At 41.4% G+C, this 20,588-nt stretch overlaps 1 protein-coding gene across 2 annotated transcripts in view; it reads left to right on the top strand.

Annotated features, from left to right (window-relative positions):
* The window catches only part of SLC5A9 (solute carrier family 5 member 9), a 54,957-nt gene that overhangs the window by 17,664 nt on the left and 16,705 nt on the right, over nt 1-20,588 (top strand). For both annotated transcript variants that reach the window (XM_063118415.1, XM_063118407.1), the window contains exons 4-13: nt 8,015-8,119; nt 11,649-11,813; nt 12,797-12,902; nt 14,145-14,225; nt 15,182-15,387; nt 16,147-16,282; nt 17,069-17,176; nt 17,425-17,575; nt 18,733-18,901; nt 20,107-20,322. In XM_063118415.1, the coding sequence (XP_062974485.1) occupies nt 8,015-8,119; nt 11,649-11,813; nt 12,797-12,902; nt 14,145-14,225; nt 15,182-15,387; nt 16,147-16,282; nt 17,069-17,176; nt 17,425-17,575; nt 18,733-18,901; nt 20,107-20,322 (1,443 nt within the window). The remainder of the gene's footprint in view (nt 1-8,014; nt 8,120-11,648; nt 11,814-12,796; nt 12,903-14,144; nt 14,226-15,181; nt 15,388-16,146; nt 16,283-17,068; nt 17,177-17,424; nt 17,576-18,732; nt 18,902-20,106; nt 20,323-20,588) is intronic.

The following is a 20,588-nucleotide window of genomic DNA, read 5'->3' as shown; positions in this document are numbered from 1 at the left end:
GAGAGAGAGAGAGAGAGAGAGAGAATGGCAGAATGTGTACAATCACTCGTACACACAAATGAATCACCATTCATTGTAAAGGTTGTTTTTTAAAAAGTGCTCAACAAAACCCAATAAAAAGCATTTCTTTATGTCAAGCAGCACTGGATGATCATACGAAAAGGAGGACAGTGCTCCTGAATCTTTAACACTGATATAGAAAAGGGAATGTCAGCATGTGTCATTTGTATGCATGCAGCACCTGGTGAAATTCCCTCTTCATCACAATAGTTAAAGCTGCAGGAGCCCTGCCCTTTTGATCTGATACAGGTCCCCTTATGTATGGATAGCATCATAGGGAGCATTTAAATTGCTAGCTTTACTATATACAAACCCAAATTAACACACAGTGCCCATTAGCCATCTGTAACGTGCCATCAGCTGTTGCAAATATGTAAGCCACATCCGTAAACAAAAAACAAAAATAAAACAAAACTCCAGGACATGCACACAGCAGTAGAAGGAGATTTTTTTAAGATTAAAAAAATCAAGGCCCTTTTGAAATAAAAATGAAAATAAATTCAAGTTCGAGAGCAATTACCATTCCTTTCTGGCTTGAAACATTGCCCGTAAGAGTCTCTTTTACACTGTCTAGTAACTTCTTCATTTATTGAGCAACTGCGTTAGGGCTGCAACTCTCCACACTAAACCACCAGGATATAAATCTCCAAAATGATTCACCGGAAAGGCATAAACCTTTTGAAGGACACATTTTCTTTGGAGCTGGAAGGTAATATAACAATAATTTAAAGACCTAGAGAAATAAGTGTCAGAGGAGTAAATATCCTTTTTACCCTGTCACAAAAACACACGGCTGTAGATCTCTCAAGTGTTTAACCACAAGCTGAATGCAGCTTTAAACTCCAGCTTTGTCTTCTATCCTGTGGGTTCCATTTATCGTAAATTCTGTAGGCTAAGTTTATCCTCATGCCTATATATATATATATATATATATATATATATATATATATATATATAATGTGCTTTGTGCTCCAGTCTCTCCCAGGTGATATTTAAGCATTGTCATACCTATAGCCTGTGCAGCTACACTGCAGGAAATTTAAGAGGCTGACAAGAAACCAATTGTTTCCGTCATCTTCCTGGTCAACTTGGTTTTCTTAGAGAGAATAAAGCCTTCATGAGAACAGAATCAAAGCAGAGAGACGGCCAGGGCCAGATCTACACTATTGCTTTAAAGCACTTTATAACAATTTTATTAGGGTGACCAACTGTCAGGATTTCCCCGGATTTGTCCTGGATTTTGTTCTTTCCATGGTGTCAGGGGGGATTTTCTATTATTTTCAATAATGTCCTGGAATGACACACCTTCCCCTTTAAGGCTGCCATTAGCATGGCAGGAGGGAATGACATGCTTTCTTGAGGCACATCATTCCCCCACCCCGAGCTCCAATTGAGGTCTTAAAGGGGAAAGTGGGTCATTCGTGGACATTATAGAAAAGGCCCCAATTGGAGTGGATGGTGGTGGTGCAGAATGAAATCCTTTCCCCTCCTCCACTCCAATCGGGTTCTTTAAGGTGGCGGGGGAATAACATACTTTCTGCAGGACTCAGAAAGCTGCTTCCCCACACACACACTAGGTGTCCTCTTTTTTGGTTTCCCAAATATGGCCACCCTAAGTTTTATAGCGCTTTAAAGCAGTTAAAGCGCTTTATAACTGTTATAAAGCGCTTTAAAGCAGTAGTGTAGATCCGGTCTACACCAAGCAGGATATGACACTTTGAAAATGGTTTGAAAATTATATAGGGACTGTGTCCTGGGCCCCAACAGTTGTCACCACTGTTATAAACTGTTTTAAAGCAGTGGTGTAGAGCCTGCCATTGCCTAACTTTTGCTACATAATAAAAATCAATCTCCTGTTACCCTGGGTAGGGTAGGTGGTTAGTGTAAAGGTGGCCTTTAATTTTGGATGTCTCCAAAGTCTCCCTTTTGAATAAGGCCACATTTTCATGAAACAGTGCAATGGGGGCTGTAGGAAAAAGTTTGCCTGTGCCAGCTCCAGCCCATTTTGTGTGAAATCCCACATTATATACATAAGAACATAAAAGAGCCATGCTAGATCAGACCAAGTGGTAAGGTCATTAACAGAGATAAATTTTCTACTGGATCAGCCCTTAACATTCACTGGTGCATGTTCTTTTAAATTATTTACCTTCTTCATGGAAATTAACAAATGGTCAGCATAAAAGGATTATCTGTGCCATTTTATACTACAATGCATTGAGGACCTTACAATTCTTTCAGTATTTGAACGGGTGGCATATGCCACCTTTAAATAGATACTTATTTGGGTATTTGGTCCACTTTTGTTGAAGCCTATGTATAATTGCTATAAAGTTGTATGCTGTCTTCATACAAATCTACGAACGTATTAAAAAACCGGGGGGGGGGGAACCAAAACAATTTTTCAGGTCCCCATGGGCACATGTTAGGGACTCCTTCACAGTTGCCACTGGAGGTGCCAACAGACACCATGGGTGCTGCATTGGGGGCGGGGGCTGGTCTAGAGAATCTAGAAATTTTACCTCTTATCATGACCTGGAATAGCACCTTCCCACCCATGTTCCTCAGCAACTGGTTACATAGGCATATTGCCTCTGATCCCAGAGGTAGCACATAGCCATCAAGACTAGTAGTCATTGACAGCCTTCTACTCCATAAATTTGTCCAACCCCCTTTTAAAGCCATCCATATTGGTGGCCATCACTATTGTACTGACCCCAGCTTTTTGAAAGACATCATATTATTATTATTATTATTATTATTATTATTATTTATTTATATAGCACCATCAATGTACATGGTGCTGTACAGATAACACAGTAAATAGCAAGACCCTGCCGCATAGGCTTACAATCTAATAAGTTGTAGTAAACAATAAAGAGGGAAGGAGAATGCAAACAGGCACAGGGTAGGGCAAAACCAACAGTGTAAAGTCAGAACAAACTCAATATTTGAAGGCTATAGGGAAAAGAAAAGTTTTGAGCTGAGTCTTAAAAGCAGTGATTGAGTTTGTAGTTCTCAAGTGTTCTGGAAGAGCGTTCCAGGCGTAAGGGGCAGCAGAAGAAAAAGGACGAAGCCGAGTAAGGGAAGTGGAGGTCCTTGGGCAGGCGAGAAGCATGGCATCGGAGGAGCGGAGAGCCCGAGCGGGGCGATAGTGTGAGATGAGAGAGGAGAGATAGGCAGGAGCTAGGCAGTGAAGAGCTTTGAAGGTCAGTAGGAGAAGTTTATATTGGATTCTGAAGTGAATTGGAAGCCAATGAAGAGATTTCAGAAGTGGAGTGACATGGTCAGAGCGGCGGGCCAAGAAGATGATCTTAGCGGCAGAGTGGTGGACAGAGACCAGCGGACTGATGTGAGACGAAGGAAGGCCAGAGAGAAGAAGGTTGCAGTAGTCCAACCGAGAGATAACCAGTGCGTGAACGAGAGTCTTGGCAGAAGAGACAGACAAAAATGGTCGAATCCTGGCAATATTATACAGGAAGAAACGACAGGATTTAGCTACTGCCTCGATGTGAGGAGTAAAGGAGAGCGAGGAGTCAAATATAAAGCCAAGACTACGAGCTTCCTTGACCGGAGTAAGCGTGACATCGTTGACAGTAAGGGAGAATGAGAGGTGAGGAGAAGGTTTAGGAGGAAAAACTAGCAGTTCAGTCTTTGCCATGTTAAGTTTCAAACGACGATGAAGCAGCCAGGCTGAGATATCTGAAAGACATGCCGAGATACGATCGTGAACGTTATCCAAAAGCCAAAATCAACAAGTTGGATGCAGCATTAGGCAACTTTTCCTATGGCTACCACTTTTTTTTCTGTGAACAGCTGGCTATTAGTCATAGGCCTTAGCTAGACCTAAGGTTTATCCCGGGGTCATCCCTGTTCATGTAAATGACACACAGGATATCCCGGGAGCAGGCAGGGATGACCCCGGGACGATCCCGGGATAAACCTTAGGTCTAGCTAAGGCCATAGTGTAAATCAGACTTCCCCAACACGGATCCCTCCTGTAATATCTGCCCATTGGCTGCGTGCTGGGCTAATCATAGCTGTAGTCCTTAACATCTGGACGGACCCATGCTGGGAAAGGTCTCTTTCAGAGCCACTAATGAAATATTTCCCCTTTGTGCTCTGCCCCTTAGGATTCCACCAGATGTTTTGGATCAACTACCATCAGCCCCAGCCGGCATGGCCAATGTATAACACTGCTGGGAGTTTCTAGTTCAAAACATCTGGAGGGTATCAGGTTGGAGAAGGCTACCCAAGGCTCTCAATCCCCCTCCCCCGTCGAGATGGTTAGCGTGTGACATTTTAACAAACCTGGAGGAAACATTTGTATAGGATGAATTGCTCTACAAACCCGTTTTATTACTTCTGTGTTCCAGGATTTAGGGAGGGCCCAAGTGCTGCCAGGGAATGGCAAACTTTTGATTACCTAAAGGCCACTGTGGCATTGTGTTACGCAGCTTTATATACCTTTTCTTTGAAAGAAAGAAAATCCTGTCCATTACAATAAGGATATGTGTCCTAGGGAAAGTGTTTACATTTCTTTTGAGCCTTTCTATTTACTCAAGATATGAATGCATATCACAGCAGCCAGTCTTTTAATCAGAAGAATCCCAGGTGAGATGTTTGCTGTGTTGGCTTCAGGAAAGGTTTCTAGTCTTATCCAGTATTAATATTTTAACTATCCCAAAGGTGAAAAGCAGGTCAAATTCCATTAGTCTTTGCTCAGGGCTCAGCAGTGCAGAAGTAGAAAGCCCTACTATACAGAAAAGGGGACAAAATCACAGAGCAAGTGAGGCAATACCTTTTATTGGAAAATATAACGTTCAAAGTGTTGGAAGTGTCAGCTTTTGAATTTCGCTAAACGTGGAATTTTTTTTTACAAGTGTAGGTGTTGAAAGCAAGGGTTGTTTGTTTGTTTTAAGAAAACCAACCACAACACAGTGACGTTGCATGGCAGGTAATGTTAACCTGGTATAAAAAATAGCAAATATTTTGAACAGAAGCTATGTTGATAATGAATGTCGTGGGCCTAATACATTATCTGATACTCAACAGAGTGAGTCTAATACATTGTTTTGTTCAAACAAAAACAAACTTGGTGTCCAGAGCTTGCTAGGCATCTGAACGTGCCCTGAAGATATAAGGACAAATCCATATTTAACAATGAACACATTTCATTCTTGAAAAATGGAAATATCTGTGAGCTAATTCACAAATATATGAGAAAGTCCAGTTTGGTGCTGTTGTAACAGACCAGTTGTCTGCCATCAAGAGAACAGGTCACTGTTTGGAATGGCAGGCACCCACTCCATCTACTTCAGGACATTATCCATGTAGTTACTTTTAGGGTGACCATATGGAAAGGAGGACCGAGGTCCTGTATCTTTAACAGTTGTATGGAAAAGGGATTTTCAGCAGGTGTCATTTGTATGCATGCAGAACCTGTTGAAATTCCCTCTTTATCACAACACTAGAGTGACCAGATACAAAAGATGACAGGGCTCCTGCAGCTTTAAATGTTGTTTAAAGGGCTCCTGCAGCTTTAACTTGGATTTCCTGCACTCTGGTGCATGGAGAGGGACAAGGATGGGTGCAGATGTGTTTTTGTGGGTCATCATGCCCTTAATCACAGCCGAGAGCCCGGTTTACATTTATACTTATTAAAAACACACTGCCAGTGGTTGATTTGCCCTGAACAAAGTTCTGTCTGGGCTCTGGAAGAAAAAGCAGCTTACAAGTAGAAAATTAGCACCACAGAGAGCAAGATGGGCCAGAACTTTGCCCTCCTTCTATCCTACGTTTCACGGATTATATGAGCATGTGGTGTAAAAAAAGGGGCAGGAGGTCATCTTTAGCCTGGCTAGAACTTTAAAACAATTAATTAACTACTGTTATTATTCCTTGTAAATACAAAACACAGCCAGCTTGGAAACAGCTTGACACGTATCTCATAACTTTCATCCACGCTTTCCAAACTCCTATCTTCTCCCTACTGTCTAGTAGCACTGTCAAAATAAACCCAGGCATTTCCCAGTTCCTAATCTCCCACAGTTTACACTCTGTATATTTTTAACCAAACATAGCCACCCACTATGAAACGCACTTCTGTACTGCTCCTTAAGCTATGTGCAGCACTACTTATCAAAGCAGTATATTCTTTTATAGCAGGCTAAACTGAAGCTTCAAACATGTCGTTTAAATATTTGCCCACAGATATGCACTGCATTCTTTCATGTAATACACAATGTATTTCCTCCCCCTGGCCCTCAAAGAGTTTCTGGTTTCAGGATTTCCTGCTTGTCACGGGACTGCCTAGCAGGTTTATGGGGTCCTTGACACTGCTGCCTACAAAAACCCACGTATGTGGAAGACTCTGGTGACTCAATTCATGCAACTTTGGTGAATCTCTGGAGATTGTCTTCAGAGGTGCCAGAGTATCCTTTTCATATGTTAAATGGCTTGAAAGGCATGGCCATTGATGGCTTTGCTAACCTTGCTGTTCAACCACACAGGCCAGCTGAAAATGATAGATCGGCACCTCCGATCCGAATCAATCGATATGCATGCGATATGCATGGTACAGCACTCCCAAAGCAAAACAATGACCACTAGTAGCACATCCAGTTTATAGATTTAAAAATCTTTAAAAAAAATTATATAACTTTTAAATTTTAATATATATAACAGATTTAAAAACGTGGGATGTTTTGGTATAAAACACCAGCGTCAGTCACAAACGAGAGTATGCTACCATACCACTTATAAACTGTCAGAACCAATCAGGTACAGACTGAAAGTCAGTGAGGGAACATGGATTACCAATCAACACTTGCATTCAACAGCCAATCAAGCTGCAAGAATAAACATCATGGCTTGTAGGCACCTCCGTTCCTAAAAAATGGTGCCAGAATGGTTGTTCTTAACACACTGAGCTGTAACACAATTGCCATGTCATTACTTGCTGTGTGTCATTGCACTTTGTTCCTTTTGGTGGTGCCACAGCCTGTGCACATTGTCATAATCCAAATATTAATATTTTGTGGGTACGGCAAGTCTTAAGGTATGTCTGCTTGGGAGCTTCTTGCATGGCTGCTTTGGTAGTTTAGTGATAAACCTGATGTGTGGGAAGCAGCACTGTTGAATGGGGGTTTGTGAAACTTTCTCCTGGATTGACCAGGTGCTCATATTGGCTATGGATATGCCTGCATTTGGAAAGGATGCACATATAGACAAGGGCAGCCCTCCCTAACCTGTGTCAGACTGCAACTCCCATCATGCCCAGCCAGGATGGGAATTACATTCCAACATATCTCAAGAGCACCAGGTAGGGAAAGGCTGCTCTAACGGAATTACATGACATACTCTCCTTTCATTATAACTGTAGGGCCATTTAGTATATGGCACTGCATAGACCTGCATTAGCCCCACAACCTTCAGGGACCTGACTCATTTTATGCCTGTCAGGAGCTTCGCACTGGCGCACCGCACACCCCAAGCCAGGGTCCATTAGCAGGGATCATCCCTCCCTGATCCCGGGATCCCCTATGCGTCATCTGAATGTGCAGGGATGATCCTGGGGATCAGCCCGGGATTTCGCCCCATCTAGCTATGGCCAGAGATTCCTCTTCGCTGGGTAGGGGTGAATTGAGGCATGTGCATCTATATTGATAGATAAACATACAGTGAGCACTTCCAGCATGTTTAAACATACAGGTTAAAAGGTTATGGTGTCTGAATAGTCCAAGTATTGCCAACATACCAATCAGAGGAGTAAAGTGGGTATCTCCATTGCAGGAGTTCTAAAATCTTAGGATATGTTTATACAGTCCTTATTTTTAAACAGTGAATTCCTGTAATGAGGTGAGAAACCCCTGTATTTAATCTTCATAGTACATGTGCTTGAGTCCCCCACCCACTCTCCTATGAACTAACTACAGTGCATTTTGTGTTTTAGATTGGAGCATCTCTGATGTCAAGCAATGTGGGGAGTGGCTTATTTATTGGCCTAGCAGGCACTGGAGCTGCAGGAGGTCTTGCTGTCGGGGGCTTTGAGTGGAACGTAAGTTTCCCTTGATGGATCCAACTTGCTTTTTATAAGGGATCTGGGTGTGGGTTCTGGGTTTTGTCAAGCGAATGTGTTATCTGTGATTCTCAGACGTCTGAGTTTTAGTGTAACTCTAACAAGACAATTTGAAATGCATAATTGACTTCAGCAGAATAATTGTTAGGCTCTTGGGGCACAATGCACTGTAAATAAGCAATTGTATTTGATAGAATGAGATAGAATTAACTCTAGGGTACATTTTCGTAGAACAAAGAGTAACTGAACCTCAACAGACTCACCAGTCTCACAAAGAGCTTAAACTACTTTTTTGAAGAAATAACAAATCCACCAAACATTAAAATTTCAACATTTATATACAATATAGTGACTTCTAAGTTTGTCTTCAATATTCACAGTGTTATGACATGATAAAATATTTGAATGGAGAAGCAGTTTCTTGTTTGGACTATACATGTCACCAGATTGTGGGAATGTTCCTGAATTGATTAATTAGATGCAGAGTTGCCTGATCTAGACCTTGAAACTGTGCCTTTAGCTTTACATATAGTAGCAGCATCCCTCATCATGACATTGAAACAGACCATTTGGCAACTGTTCTCTCTATTTAGTCATGGGCAAACTCCCCATGTCCTGGTCACGATCTTCTTGCCAGACTCCTGCCACCATCTAGTACTCTTTGACAGAATGATTGAATAAGGAATGTAAAGCAATGAATTGGTGCCAAATATTGAAAAACAATTATTTACTTGATAGCTTATGCCATATATTCCACCTACTGTCAATTCCAGGGACCATTAGGGCAAAATGGCTACAGAATTTAAATAGGCAGTACAATTAAAACTTTGGAGGGCACTACTTTACCCCCAATATGTGACAACTGTCTTCATATGTATTTTGAATCATTTATCAAAGTTTCTGGAACTAAAAGTCAGATGTATTCAAATGTTCCTGCAATAAACTCCTCCTTTTGAATTTTGAAATTTCCTACGAGTAATCTCTTGTGAAGGATTGTAGCAAGCAGCTTTTAATTTTAGTCAGATTCATGTGATCATATTGATAATATGGTAGCCAAAAGGGAATCTGGTCCCATCTTCTAGGCATTTCAGAGGAGTACCATTGGAGAGGAGAATTCTGAGCACCCTAGCAGACATTTAGTACTAAAGAAAAGTCACTTTCTTACAGAATAACTAGAAGTGAATTCTTCTTGAGCTGGCCTTTTAAAACATATTGAACATGAGTCCGTGACAAATCCAGGTCAAATTATGTTGCCCCAGCACAATAGTCCCATCAAGCCTGCAACCTTCAGCCCCTGCCTCTGTAGTAGTCCACGTTAAAAAGGCTAACTCTGTTACTAGCATTGTTTGAAGAGCACGGCTGCTCCACCCTTTGAGTAGCTGGTGTTGCTTGCAGTGACAATACTTCACTCACAGCAGAATCCTGCAGACATCCTGAGGGATGTATGAACTTCTCAGCTGCCAAAAACCTGCAGCTCAGCTGTCTCCAAGATGAATGATTTCTCCTGGTGCTAAAGGTCACCCAATAATACACCTCCTGATGCAATAAAAATGCACTCTGGCTAGAATGACAAAGGAGCAAGACTGGATTCCAGTAGTTATAAGTTAATGAGTGTAAAAGAGGTCTCCCAAAGCCAGTGCTCTTCTGAGCTAAAAGCAGTGTGTCCACCCTCAAACAGCCTGATCATATTATTAGGTTTTAACAATATACCAGTGCAAGCCATAATGTAGGATATTAAAGCCTAATCCTCTGTGTGGTAAGTAGGGCAGAGCTCACATCGTTCCTTAAGGTCAACATTGCCTGGTTTATACCTGTGCTGTCTTTCATGACTTTTGTCCATCAGAAAGGCCCTCAGGATGCCACACAAAGCGAGAAGTGACTGTACCAAAATTTGTATCCCGATAGAGACTGCTATGATGGTCCCTTTATGGCAAATTTGTACCTCTTCAAGGACAGGAGAGTGTTGCTGATGCAGGAGACACAGTGCATGGGCTGGCAATACAGTTTGCGTTGGTTCATAGCGCCTGCCCAAACCATCAGATAGTGTAAGGTAGTGTCATGGACCAGCCACAGCACTGCGGTGGCCCTTATAGTTTATAGCTAGAATCTGATCAGAAGTGGACTGGAAGGGTTTCTGACTATTAACTGTAGGGCCCACTGCAGCTGGGGTCCAACAGAAATGGACATATGAGAAATTGGTTTCAGATTATTTTTGATCAGGATTTACCTAGTTTGCATCTTCTGGACTGAACATGGACTCGGGCACAATCTGCAGTTGAAGTCCATATATTTCTGAGCTTGCAACAACAACAAAAAGAAAAATGTGTTTGACAGTATGTGAACATCTAAAAAATGTGCATGAAAAAAATGCATACTTTTGTGGGGAGAGTGCCCAGGTTATTTTAATCAATGGGAGAAGAATGTGTATATTTCAAAGATGTACACAATTGATGAGTACGATGGGGAAATATGCACAAAAATACATATGAAAAGAAAAAGAAAAAAAGCAAGAAAAAAAAACCAAAGCTCACAATCTGATATGAACTTGAGTCAAAATGAGTTTCAAGATGGAATTCAGAGAACTTTGCCAAACTCTGGTTTTGCTGATTCGCACATCCCTATCATAGGACATTGCTGCTCTATACCATGGATTCTATTCTATGGAATAGTCTGATTCACAAAATCATGTACATTGCAATCTTAAATACAGGGCGGTGGATAGCAACCATTTTGTTAATGGATCCCAGTGCTGCAATGATGTCACTAGTTTTATTATTCTATTCCAAAACCTGAAAGCACCTTATTCTGACAACTCACCCACAAGGCTTTTGTGTCTCTCTGATTCAGCCTTACTATTTTAGAAGCACTGATCTAAGATATTATGTAGTTGTCACACTAATCCTGTGGATGATTGCATGAGCCTGCCAATTTCCTTGATATGGCGTGCTAACCACTAGTCATGCATTTATGTACTGATGATGCTAGATAAGTGTATATACTTCAAAACATGAGCAAAAATGAATAGCTTCAGCTATTGGGCGCTATAGAAATGCAATAAATAAACAAATAAATTTAAAAATGCAAGAAAGGTGATACCAAGAAAATAACAGAGTTGGTGTATGTGAGTACAAGTGAAAATAGTATTTTAGAAGTGTGAGTAAATGTTAGATTGTCTGCATTGATCTCATTCTGAACTCTGCAAGCCCTGAGAAGTGGCAGGGGGACAGGGTGGCTGAGGCACTGTATGACTGGCTAATTCCACCATTTTGACTGTCTCTAGTGATTCAGTCTTTCCCTGTAGCAACCATTTGTCCTTGCCCTCATCTAGTTGAGACCCAAGCATAGCATCCTAGCCATGTAGCACATTGTGTATTTGCTGTCCAGGTCAATGGAGATATTGCAAATTTGCCCTCACAATTTTTATATTGCCTATTGCTTGCATAGAAATGACTGTGTATACTATACAAACTCTGTGCAGATATTGTATATTTTTGTTTTTCCTCACTAGGCTACTTGGGCATTGCTGGTCCTGGGCTGGATCTTTGTACCAGTTTACATCTCTTCAGGAGTGGTCACGATGCCAGAATATCTGAGGAAAAGATTTGGAGGGCAGAGGATTCAGATCTATCTGTCTGTACTGTCCCTTGTTCTGTATATATTTACCAAAATTTCAGTATGTATCCTAAAGAAATATAATCATAACTTCTAGAGTAGAGCATTTTCACAGCTAGATAATAGTGTAACTGTTTGGACAAGTCCTTCCACTATGCCATTGAACTATTCCTATACACTGGATCAGTACCTTCACTATAGATTGTTTCTACATGAGGCTTTTAATGTAGTCCCATCATTCCGTACTCATGGTTGTGTATGGGTTCGTTAGATGATGATGTGACTCTTCTCCAGTTTCGCTTCCATTTTTAAACAGCACTTTCAGCTAGTTTTTTTTTTTATATAACTGGAAAATGTGTTACTATTTGTGAAACTGCTTGAGAACATATTTCCCTACATGTGTAATTGGGTTATTCCACTATACCACACTGCCATCTAGAGGTTATGGGGAGGAAAGGAAATGCTCTTCATGTAGTGCCCAGATCTCAATTCTGCAATGAAACCAAAAGTAGATACAGCAGATTAACAGTCTCATGTAGAAAAGCTTATTATACCACCCCAGATACTAGCTTTAAGGGCCAAATCCAGGTTTGAGGGGGCCCTCAGCAAAATGGCTTCTCCCACTCCATCAGTGGGTGCTGGTGAAGTAATAGGACAATGAACAAAAGTGGCTTGAGTGCCCAAAATCCGGGTTTTGCTGCCATTTTAATATTCCTCTAGGTTTTGTTATTCCAGGGCATTATGGGGAATCAAAATGTGGCTAGATTTAGCTGCTCCATGTAGCTCTGAGTGCCAGGTAAGGGAGGGGGGAATTAAAAGGTATCCCAAGACAGGGACCCTGCCAGAGTGCTTGGCCGTCAGCAGCTGCTCAAAGATGACAGGCTGCTGATGCCATTCCTGCAAGCTTTTGTCAACACATACATAACTGAAGACTGTTTTGATGATTTGTAAAAGTAATCTTAGTGCACTTATCTACAATATGCATTGCAGAGACAACAACTGAGTGCAAGTAATAATATCAAGCCCATTTTGTATTTGTTCCAGACAGATATCTTCTCTGGTGCACTTTTTATCAAAGTCTCCCTGGGTTGGAATCTTTACCTCTCAACAGTGATCTTGTTAGCAGTGACAGCTGTCTACACTATAGCTGGTAACTGTGCTGTACAAATAATTCTGTCATTATGAGTATGGAGAGCAAGGCATTCCTACATATCTGAGCAGTATTGGGAATCTAGGTTCATGGATATCAATGGAAAAACAAGCTCTGGCATAATGGACTTCATGTCTTCTTCTTCTTCTTCTTCTTCTTCTTCTTCTTCTTCTTCTTCTTCGCATTCTGTATTCAAATCAACTTTGCTTGGTTTGAGGATCAAACTACATGTGATAATCAGTTGTGTGAATATTTTTCCTGAGGGTTTAATATATATATTTTAAAAAAAACCAAACAGAAATGTCCCTGGTAGGAGAGAGGATATTTGTCCCTTTCCCTGAAAGACTTTTTCTTATAAAAATGCCCCCTTTCAAGATGCTGTTTATCTTATGGGCATCCATATCATTGTCCCCAGGGGACAAAACATCAGCTCACAGGGGGCAATTTTGATCAGAAAAATGGCCCATGGGAAAAGAGAAAGAACCCCTTCTCCTTTCTGGTCCAGGTTTCAGCCTCCTGCATCTGATTTGGGTTCGATAACAGAACAAAACCATATGAGCAAGAGTCACAAATTTGGCCCTACGTGTGCAAAGTTTGTTGAAGCAGATATTTTGCTGTTCCGTTCTTCTGTGTTCTTTAACCTATATTCATTTTGTTATATGTTTGTTAAACTCACATTCATTTAATTATTCATTCTTTACGATCATGTTCATTTCCCTTGCTCACATTCATTGGTGTGTGTGTGTGTGTGTTATGTTGTTGTTTTCTGCCTATAGCAGCACGGCAACAGACATCTGTTTGTGGGCTGCCCCCTGATAACCCCCACTTCATTTTTCCAAAATACACCATGTGTTGAATTATATCAAGGCATGCTGTGAAAAAATAGTGACCTCAACTTGCAGCCACTATGTTGTTGTTGTTGTTGTTTTGTGGCAGCCACCAGAATGTTCCTGTCCAATGCAATGTCTAGGACATTCTGGGATCTGTTCAATCTTCATGAAAGGCAAGTCCCCCTTCCATAAATGGCTGATGTATGAATAAGACTGAGATCATGAAAATGAATCCGTTTGTGCTTCTTAGCAGACATTTCATAAGAAACAAACCAGATCAGTTCAGTTTTTCATTCATTATGAAACTAATGCACACACCTAAAATACACGGCGTTTCAGACTAAGAAACTTCCGATCACTAAAATTTAAAAGAAATGATCATTGCATCAGTCCTTTCTTCTCCTTTCTACAGGTGGTTTAACTGCTGTGATATACACAGATGCTCTGCAGACTGTGATCATGGTAGCCGGAGCTTTGGTTCTTATGTTTATAGGTAAGAAAAAGAAGGAATTGTGTTTGTTTAGCTAATAGAAGGGTGCATCTTGAAGAAACACCAAAACCCAGCGGGACCAATGCCATCTGTTGGAAGAACCAAATAATTCTTATGAGGAGAGGAATATGGGCTAGTGTTAGGTATTTCTCCACCCTGGCTCATCTCATCTCTACACAATACATTGAAAATGAATATAAACTCCTGTGTTCTCCTAAGAGCAATCAAACAAAAATGGTCTTACCATGCTTCTAGTTTGGAATATTGCCCTTGTGGAAAACTCGATTACCAGATCAGAACATCGGAGCAGAAAAGATCAGACAAATTCTTGTAGAAATTGTATCCCTATAGAAAAGTATACAGAGAAATTGCCAACAACATTGAGACCCCAACTAAATAGGAATAGGAATAGGAATATTTTAATATATTAAATGAAATATCAGTTCATTATAATAGAATATTATTATAAGTTCATATTTATTTATTTAAAACATTTCTTGGCCGCAGAGGCCTTCACAAGGTGGCTTACAGCAATAAAATACATAATAAAGGTTTAACAATAGTTCACTTCTTATTGTGATGCTTACCTCTTTATTGTTACCAGATAATTTGTGTTTATATTTTAGATTATGAACAGATTTTTAAAAAGTTTAAAGCACCTTTAAAAGAGAGTGTGTCCCCAAAATGGCTCCCATTCTGAATGGCAGGCATGAGTGGAGAACCAATTTGGTGGTGCAAAGCACCTCTTCACCACACCATGGCCCCAATCTGACTACTGCTTTCACCCGTACCAGTATTTGCTAAAGAAAAGTCAACCTTGCAAAGCCAATCCACATGACAAATGTCGCATTTTCTTTTGTCCCAAAAAACATGTCTAGAGGAAGGAGGGAGGACATGTGGCTGAGAAAATGGATGGATGGATGAATGGAGTTTGTTGACTATGGCCTCCTTCTTTTTAGGTTTTGATAAAGTTGGGTGGTATGAAGGACTGCAAGAGAAGTATAGTAAAGCAATACCCAGTGTCATTGTCCCAAACACGACATGTCACTTGCCACGGCAAGATGCTTTCCACATGATGAGGGATCCCATTACTGGGGATATTCCTTGGCCTGGGCTTATATTTGGCCTCTCAGTGCTTGCTCTTTGGTGCTGGTGCACTGATCAGGTAAAGTAAATTTTCTATTATTTGTCAAGTGTCTTTCTTGCAGAATCTTATGTTATCATTCTCTTCTACAGGTTTTTTTTTTAAAAAAAGACTGGTCTCTGTTAATACATGTGGAAAACATTATGCTAGAATTGAAAACCCATTGGATTTTGCAGTAAAGATAAGTGAGCAGGATGCAATATCTCATTTTCCTTGCATTTACAGCACCTAAGAATCATTTGTACTACATGGATATTAAGCTCATACTAGAAATAAAGAATTCAGTGGCAGAATTAAAGCAATGAAGTGCAAAATCGAATCATTTTTGTCCTCAATGGCTGGCACAGTAGCTCCAACACTCCGCTGTGTGGTGGTATTGAAAGGAACCACCTCTACAGCCAGTCCAATCAGCTACACATTAATTGTACACCACATCTACATTTTACAAATTGTATGAAACTATGGATTGGAAAGACCAAATTTATTTTCAGTTAAACCTATATTAAATTAAACTGAAGTATTTTAAGTGTATTTATTTTAGTATTTGTATATTTCACATATTTGTTAGGCAGAGATTTTGGGTTAATTTTAGTGGGTTGTATCCCATAGGTTCTGGAAATTCTGTACAAAGACAAAGTCTTGCTGTATGTTTTAGGTGGCTGCCATTTCTCAACTATTCAGCTGACATCGCTTTGAGCTTCTTGGGTCACTTTCTCTTGCCAAGCAAATGTGAAACAAACAACACATGCAAGATTGCCTTATTCCTGGCTCTCTTTTCAGGTAATCGTGCAAAGGTCACTCTCAGCAAAGAACCTCTCTCATGCTAAAGGTGGATCGGTGCTGGGTGGATATTTGAAAATCTTCCCAATGTTTTTCATTGTCATGCCAGGCATGATTAGCAGAGCTCTCTTCCCAGGTAAGCTATCTCTGACTGTGGCAATGCTATGTACACCAGTTGCCAGGGAACATAGGTGGAAGTGTGCTGTTCCACTTGTGTCATGTTTGTGGGTTCCTGGTCAGCTGTGTGAACAGAATGCTGAAGTAAATGGACCCTTGGGTCTGATCCAGCATGACACTTCTCATGTTCAGATGACACTTAGCATGAGGTGGCCATTTGTAAATATGAAACTGCCTTGGAGAATCATCCAACTAAGTGGTGAAGCAAACTTTATTATATCCCCTCTGCCCCACATATGTAGGGTAGACAGTAGGGCTGTGCTCCGCTTCTCTTCGGGTCGGAGAAGCAGAAGCGGATCGGGGTGCTTCGCCTCCCCTTAAGGCGGAGGCGAAGAGAATCAGGGGGCAAACCACATTGTAAACTCAGAAATGCATGATTTTCCAACAGCAAATTGTGTTCGGGTCCAGGAGGTGTAAATTGGGTAATCCTGCATAAAAATATGAAGCAAACAAATTTCTCACCCATCCCTAGTGGGAACCAGATTTCCTTGTGGTTGCAAGCAGCTCGTGGTAAATTTAAAAGCACTCACCATAGGGTTTAGAGTCAACCAGAATGTGTGCCTGTCTGTCTATCTATCTATCTGTGAGAATCTCATAACATTTGGGATAAGGAATACATAGCTCGAAGCCCAAACACAATCTGAAAGGCACTTCTCTTTGGACTCCTATTCTACCATAAAGGTAGACCACAACCACTTCCTCTGCATTTCCTACAGTTAAACTTGCATTTATTTACCTGCTACAGATGATGTGGGCTGTGTAGACCCAGCAATCTGTGAGGAAGTCTGTGGCGCCAAAGTGGGTTGTTCAAACATTGCCTACCCTAAACTGGTAATGGAACTCATGCCTGTAGGTGAGATGATTTCATTCACTTTGAGGGGGAGCTGGCCTGAATGGGCTGGGCTCATGCTAGTTTGCTGATGAAAGTTAGGCCTTAGCTAGACCTAAGGTTTATCCCGGGATCGTCCCGGGGTCATCCCTGCCTGCTCCTGAGATTCCCTATGTGTGCTTTAGATGCACAGGGATGACCCCGGGACGATCCCAGGATAAACCTTAGGTCTAGCTAAGGCCTTAATTAAGTTCCCCTTATTCCTTCCTTAGGACTCCGCGGTTTGATGATTGCTGTGATCATGGCTGCCTTGATGAGCTCTCTCACCTCTATCTTCAATAGCAGCAGCACACTCTTTGCCATAGATATCTGGCAGAGGCTCCGTAAGAAGGCCACTGAGCAGGAACTCATGATTGTTGGAAGGTTCATTTTTACCCTTACCTCTTCATTCTGTTATCTGAAGTAGCCATGGGTTGCCCTAGAATAATTTAGCTCTACACACTGCTTCATGTGCTCAGTGGAGAACCTCTTTCAGCCTGAGAATTGAATTCAGTTTTGGGGAAGCTATTGGGGGGCAATTTCCAGTGGTGAGTGGCGTTGAAGGCAACAGTGCAGGGCTGAAAGCTAAAGCGGTGGGTCCAAAAATACAAAGAATGCTGTACATTGCAGCTTGAAGCTCTTACAGCCAGGAAGTAAACCTTAGGGGAGGCACTTCAACCTTTTAGGAGGGTGGGGGGGTGGGGAGCTGTGCAAAAGCCATCAGGGGGAAAAGGGGTGGGGAAGGGGAAGGGGCGGGGCCATCTGGAGAACCCCAGAGGGCTGGATTAGGACTCCAGGAGGGCTGAATGTGGCCCCCAGGCTTGAGGATTCCCACCTGTGTTGCAGAGGCTTCAGGTACTCAGCTGTAACCTTCTTTCGTGAGACCTTCTTGCATGCACTCCTTTGCAGATGCTGTTGCAGCCCAAAGACTCCGGGAATTGTGACAAGATCTTGAAATGCTACAAATGCCAATGGTGTTTTTTTGTTATATGAACCCTTGCATAGTAATGCATACCCCATTCCTCACTAGTGCCTTCTGCTTCTGATACGAGGTGAAGCAGCTCAAATTGAGCCGAGAAAGTCTCCGACAGAAATCACCAGACCTGATTCCAAAGCAGAATTGGTTGGACAAATAAATGCATGTACTGTTGTCCTCCACAGTTGCTGTCCTCCTGTGCGCTGTCAGATGTGTGCTGTCACCATTTCAGGGATTACACTGCAGCTGACAATGCGACTTCTGTATGTAAACATTCATAGCGGCAGTAGATGTCGCACATCTGTAGGATGGGCATTGTCCAACAAGTTTCAGCAGGGGCACGTTTACAGCTTGTCCAGCATGATCCTTCTCTTATCCCATTTTTAGTCAATGAAATGTAGTCTCTTTCTGAAGTCTAACAAAGAATACTCACTATGTTTTCCCAAAGCCCTTTCTCTCAAGTTGTATAATGATTCCCCCCCGCCCTCCAAGGATTTATTGAAAACATAAAAAGTTAGACTTTTCAAGTTGTGCAGAAGTAACATCCTTTGTTCTTCTCTCCCAGGGTGTTTGTCCTTATTCTCGTTGCCATTAGCATCTTCTGGATCCCCATCATCCAGACAGCAAACAGCGGCCAGCTCTTTGACTACATTCAGTCAATAACCAGTTACCTAGCGCCACCCATCACTGCACTCTTCGTCCTAGCAATCTTCTGCAAGAGGATCAATGAGCCAGTAAGTACAGAATCAATGAGGAGGTTCGTATGAATAATAGCATCTCCCAAATGTCATCGTTTCATAGTTTTTAAGGACAGACAAGACCATTCATTACGATTATATTGACGGACTTCTCTCGAATGCAACAACTGTGGAATTTAGCCCCATTAGAGTACAGCGTCTCTTTAAAAAGATTCTTAGGACTTTGATTACTGGTTTAACTGAAAGTACTGATAAGACACAGGAAATGGGGGTTGAGGGGGGGAGGAAGGAACTTCATAAAGAATTACCAGCACTCCCCCCACCCCCTGCTCAGAAAGTAATTCTTATTCTGAGACTGAATTTCACTAGCTTTAATCTTCCAGTCATAAAATCTCCTTTGGTTTGAGATTTCAAGAAAGCAGAGTCTTATATAATTGTGTTGGAGATTTATCCACAGGAATCAAGCCATGTTTCACTAGTTTCTTTTTGACAAGCTTAATAAATAGACGGATCTCCTTACGATGTTATATCCTGGTTTCACACAGTCCTTCCAGACCTCAAGTCAGAATTCCCCAAAGAAGCCCAAGTAAGCATCCATTTGCCTGCCTCTGTCAGGACTCAGATCCCAGATATTCCAAGGTGCAAGGAAATTGTTACAAACCTTGACTTTACTTCCTAGGGATCCATAGCTGTGCCTACCCCCAAATCCTTAGTTCAAAAGAGAACAATTTGTATACAACTACCATCTTAATTGACAATGGGACAACCCCAGGGTTGACCTATTCATTTCAGATCTTTGCCCCTTGATTAGGATGCAAATTGCAAGCAAAACAAAATGAAAGTGTGAACCCCTTATTCTAGGCTACAGCTAAATGTGCACAGTAACTTCCTGGTATTCTGAACAGAAAGGAAACTTTATCATTTCATCAGTTTCCAACTCGTACCTTGTCCAAGATCCTCCAGGTGATACCCATTTCCTGCAAACCTTAAGATTTGAAGGCTTCCTAGGCTTAGATACGACAACCTATTACTTATGCTACTGTGGCTCTTATAGAGGAATATGTTAAAATTTAAATGTGATAAATATTTTCAATTATAAATAGCATGCATTAATTAAGCCTACATAAATGCACACACAGAATATATTAGATCATGTTCAATTCCAAAGTGGACATTATAATAATAAAATCTATAAACAAGTTTATATTTCACCAATATTTCTCCCTATGTTTTCTTGCTAGGGAGCTTTCTGGGGCCTGATCTTTGGACTAGCAGTTGGTTGTGTTCGGATGGTTATGGAGTTTATCTATATGGCGCCCTCCTGTGGTGAGGAAGACCAAAGGCCAGCCGTGTTGAAAGACGTGCACTATCTGTACTTTGCTATCATCTTGTGTGCACTCACTGCTGCTGTCATTGTCTTTGTTAGCCTCTGCACACCACCAATCCCAGAAGAAAACGTAAGTGACATTCAAGGATAAAATCTGTTACTTAAAAAAAATCCCCTCCACTTGCTTTGTGTTTTGGATCTCAGTACTTCAGTAAACTAGCTTGGCCTACAAAGAAGTCCTTCCTTCAAATAATCTTCACAGATATCATGGAGTTAAAAAAAAACTTTAGGTTCAGTGAGTACTGGAAATGGAGAGCAGGCTGGCTTCCATGCTGTGAGAACACTACAGCGCATCCTATCAAGGACAGAGGCAGACAGTGGGGAAGAAAACATATT

The sequence above is a fragment of the Elgaria multicarinata genome, chromosome 1 (genome assembly GCF_023053635.1).
Source record: "Elgaria multicarinata webbii isolate HBS135686 ecotype San Diego chromosome 1, rElgMul1.1.pri, whole genome shotgun sequence".
NCBI classification, from domain to species: Eukaryota; Metazoa; Chordata; class Lepidosauria; order Squamata; family Anguidae; genus Elgaria; species Elgaria multicarinata.
This window is presented reverse-complemented; position numbering and strand designations above follow the sequence as displayed.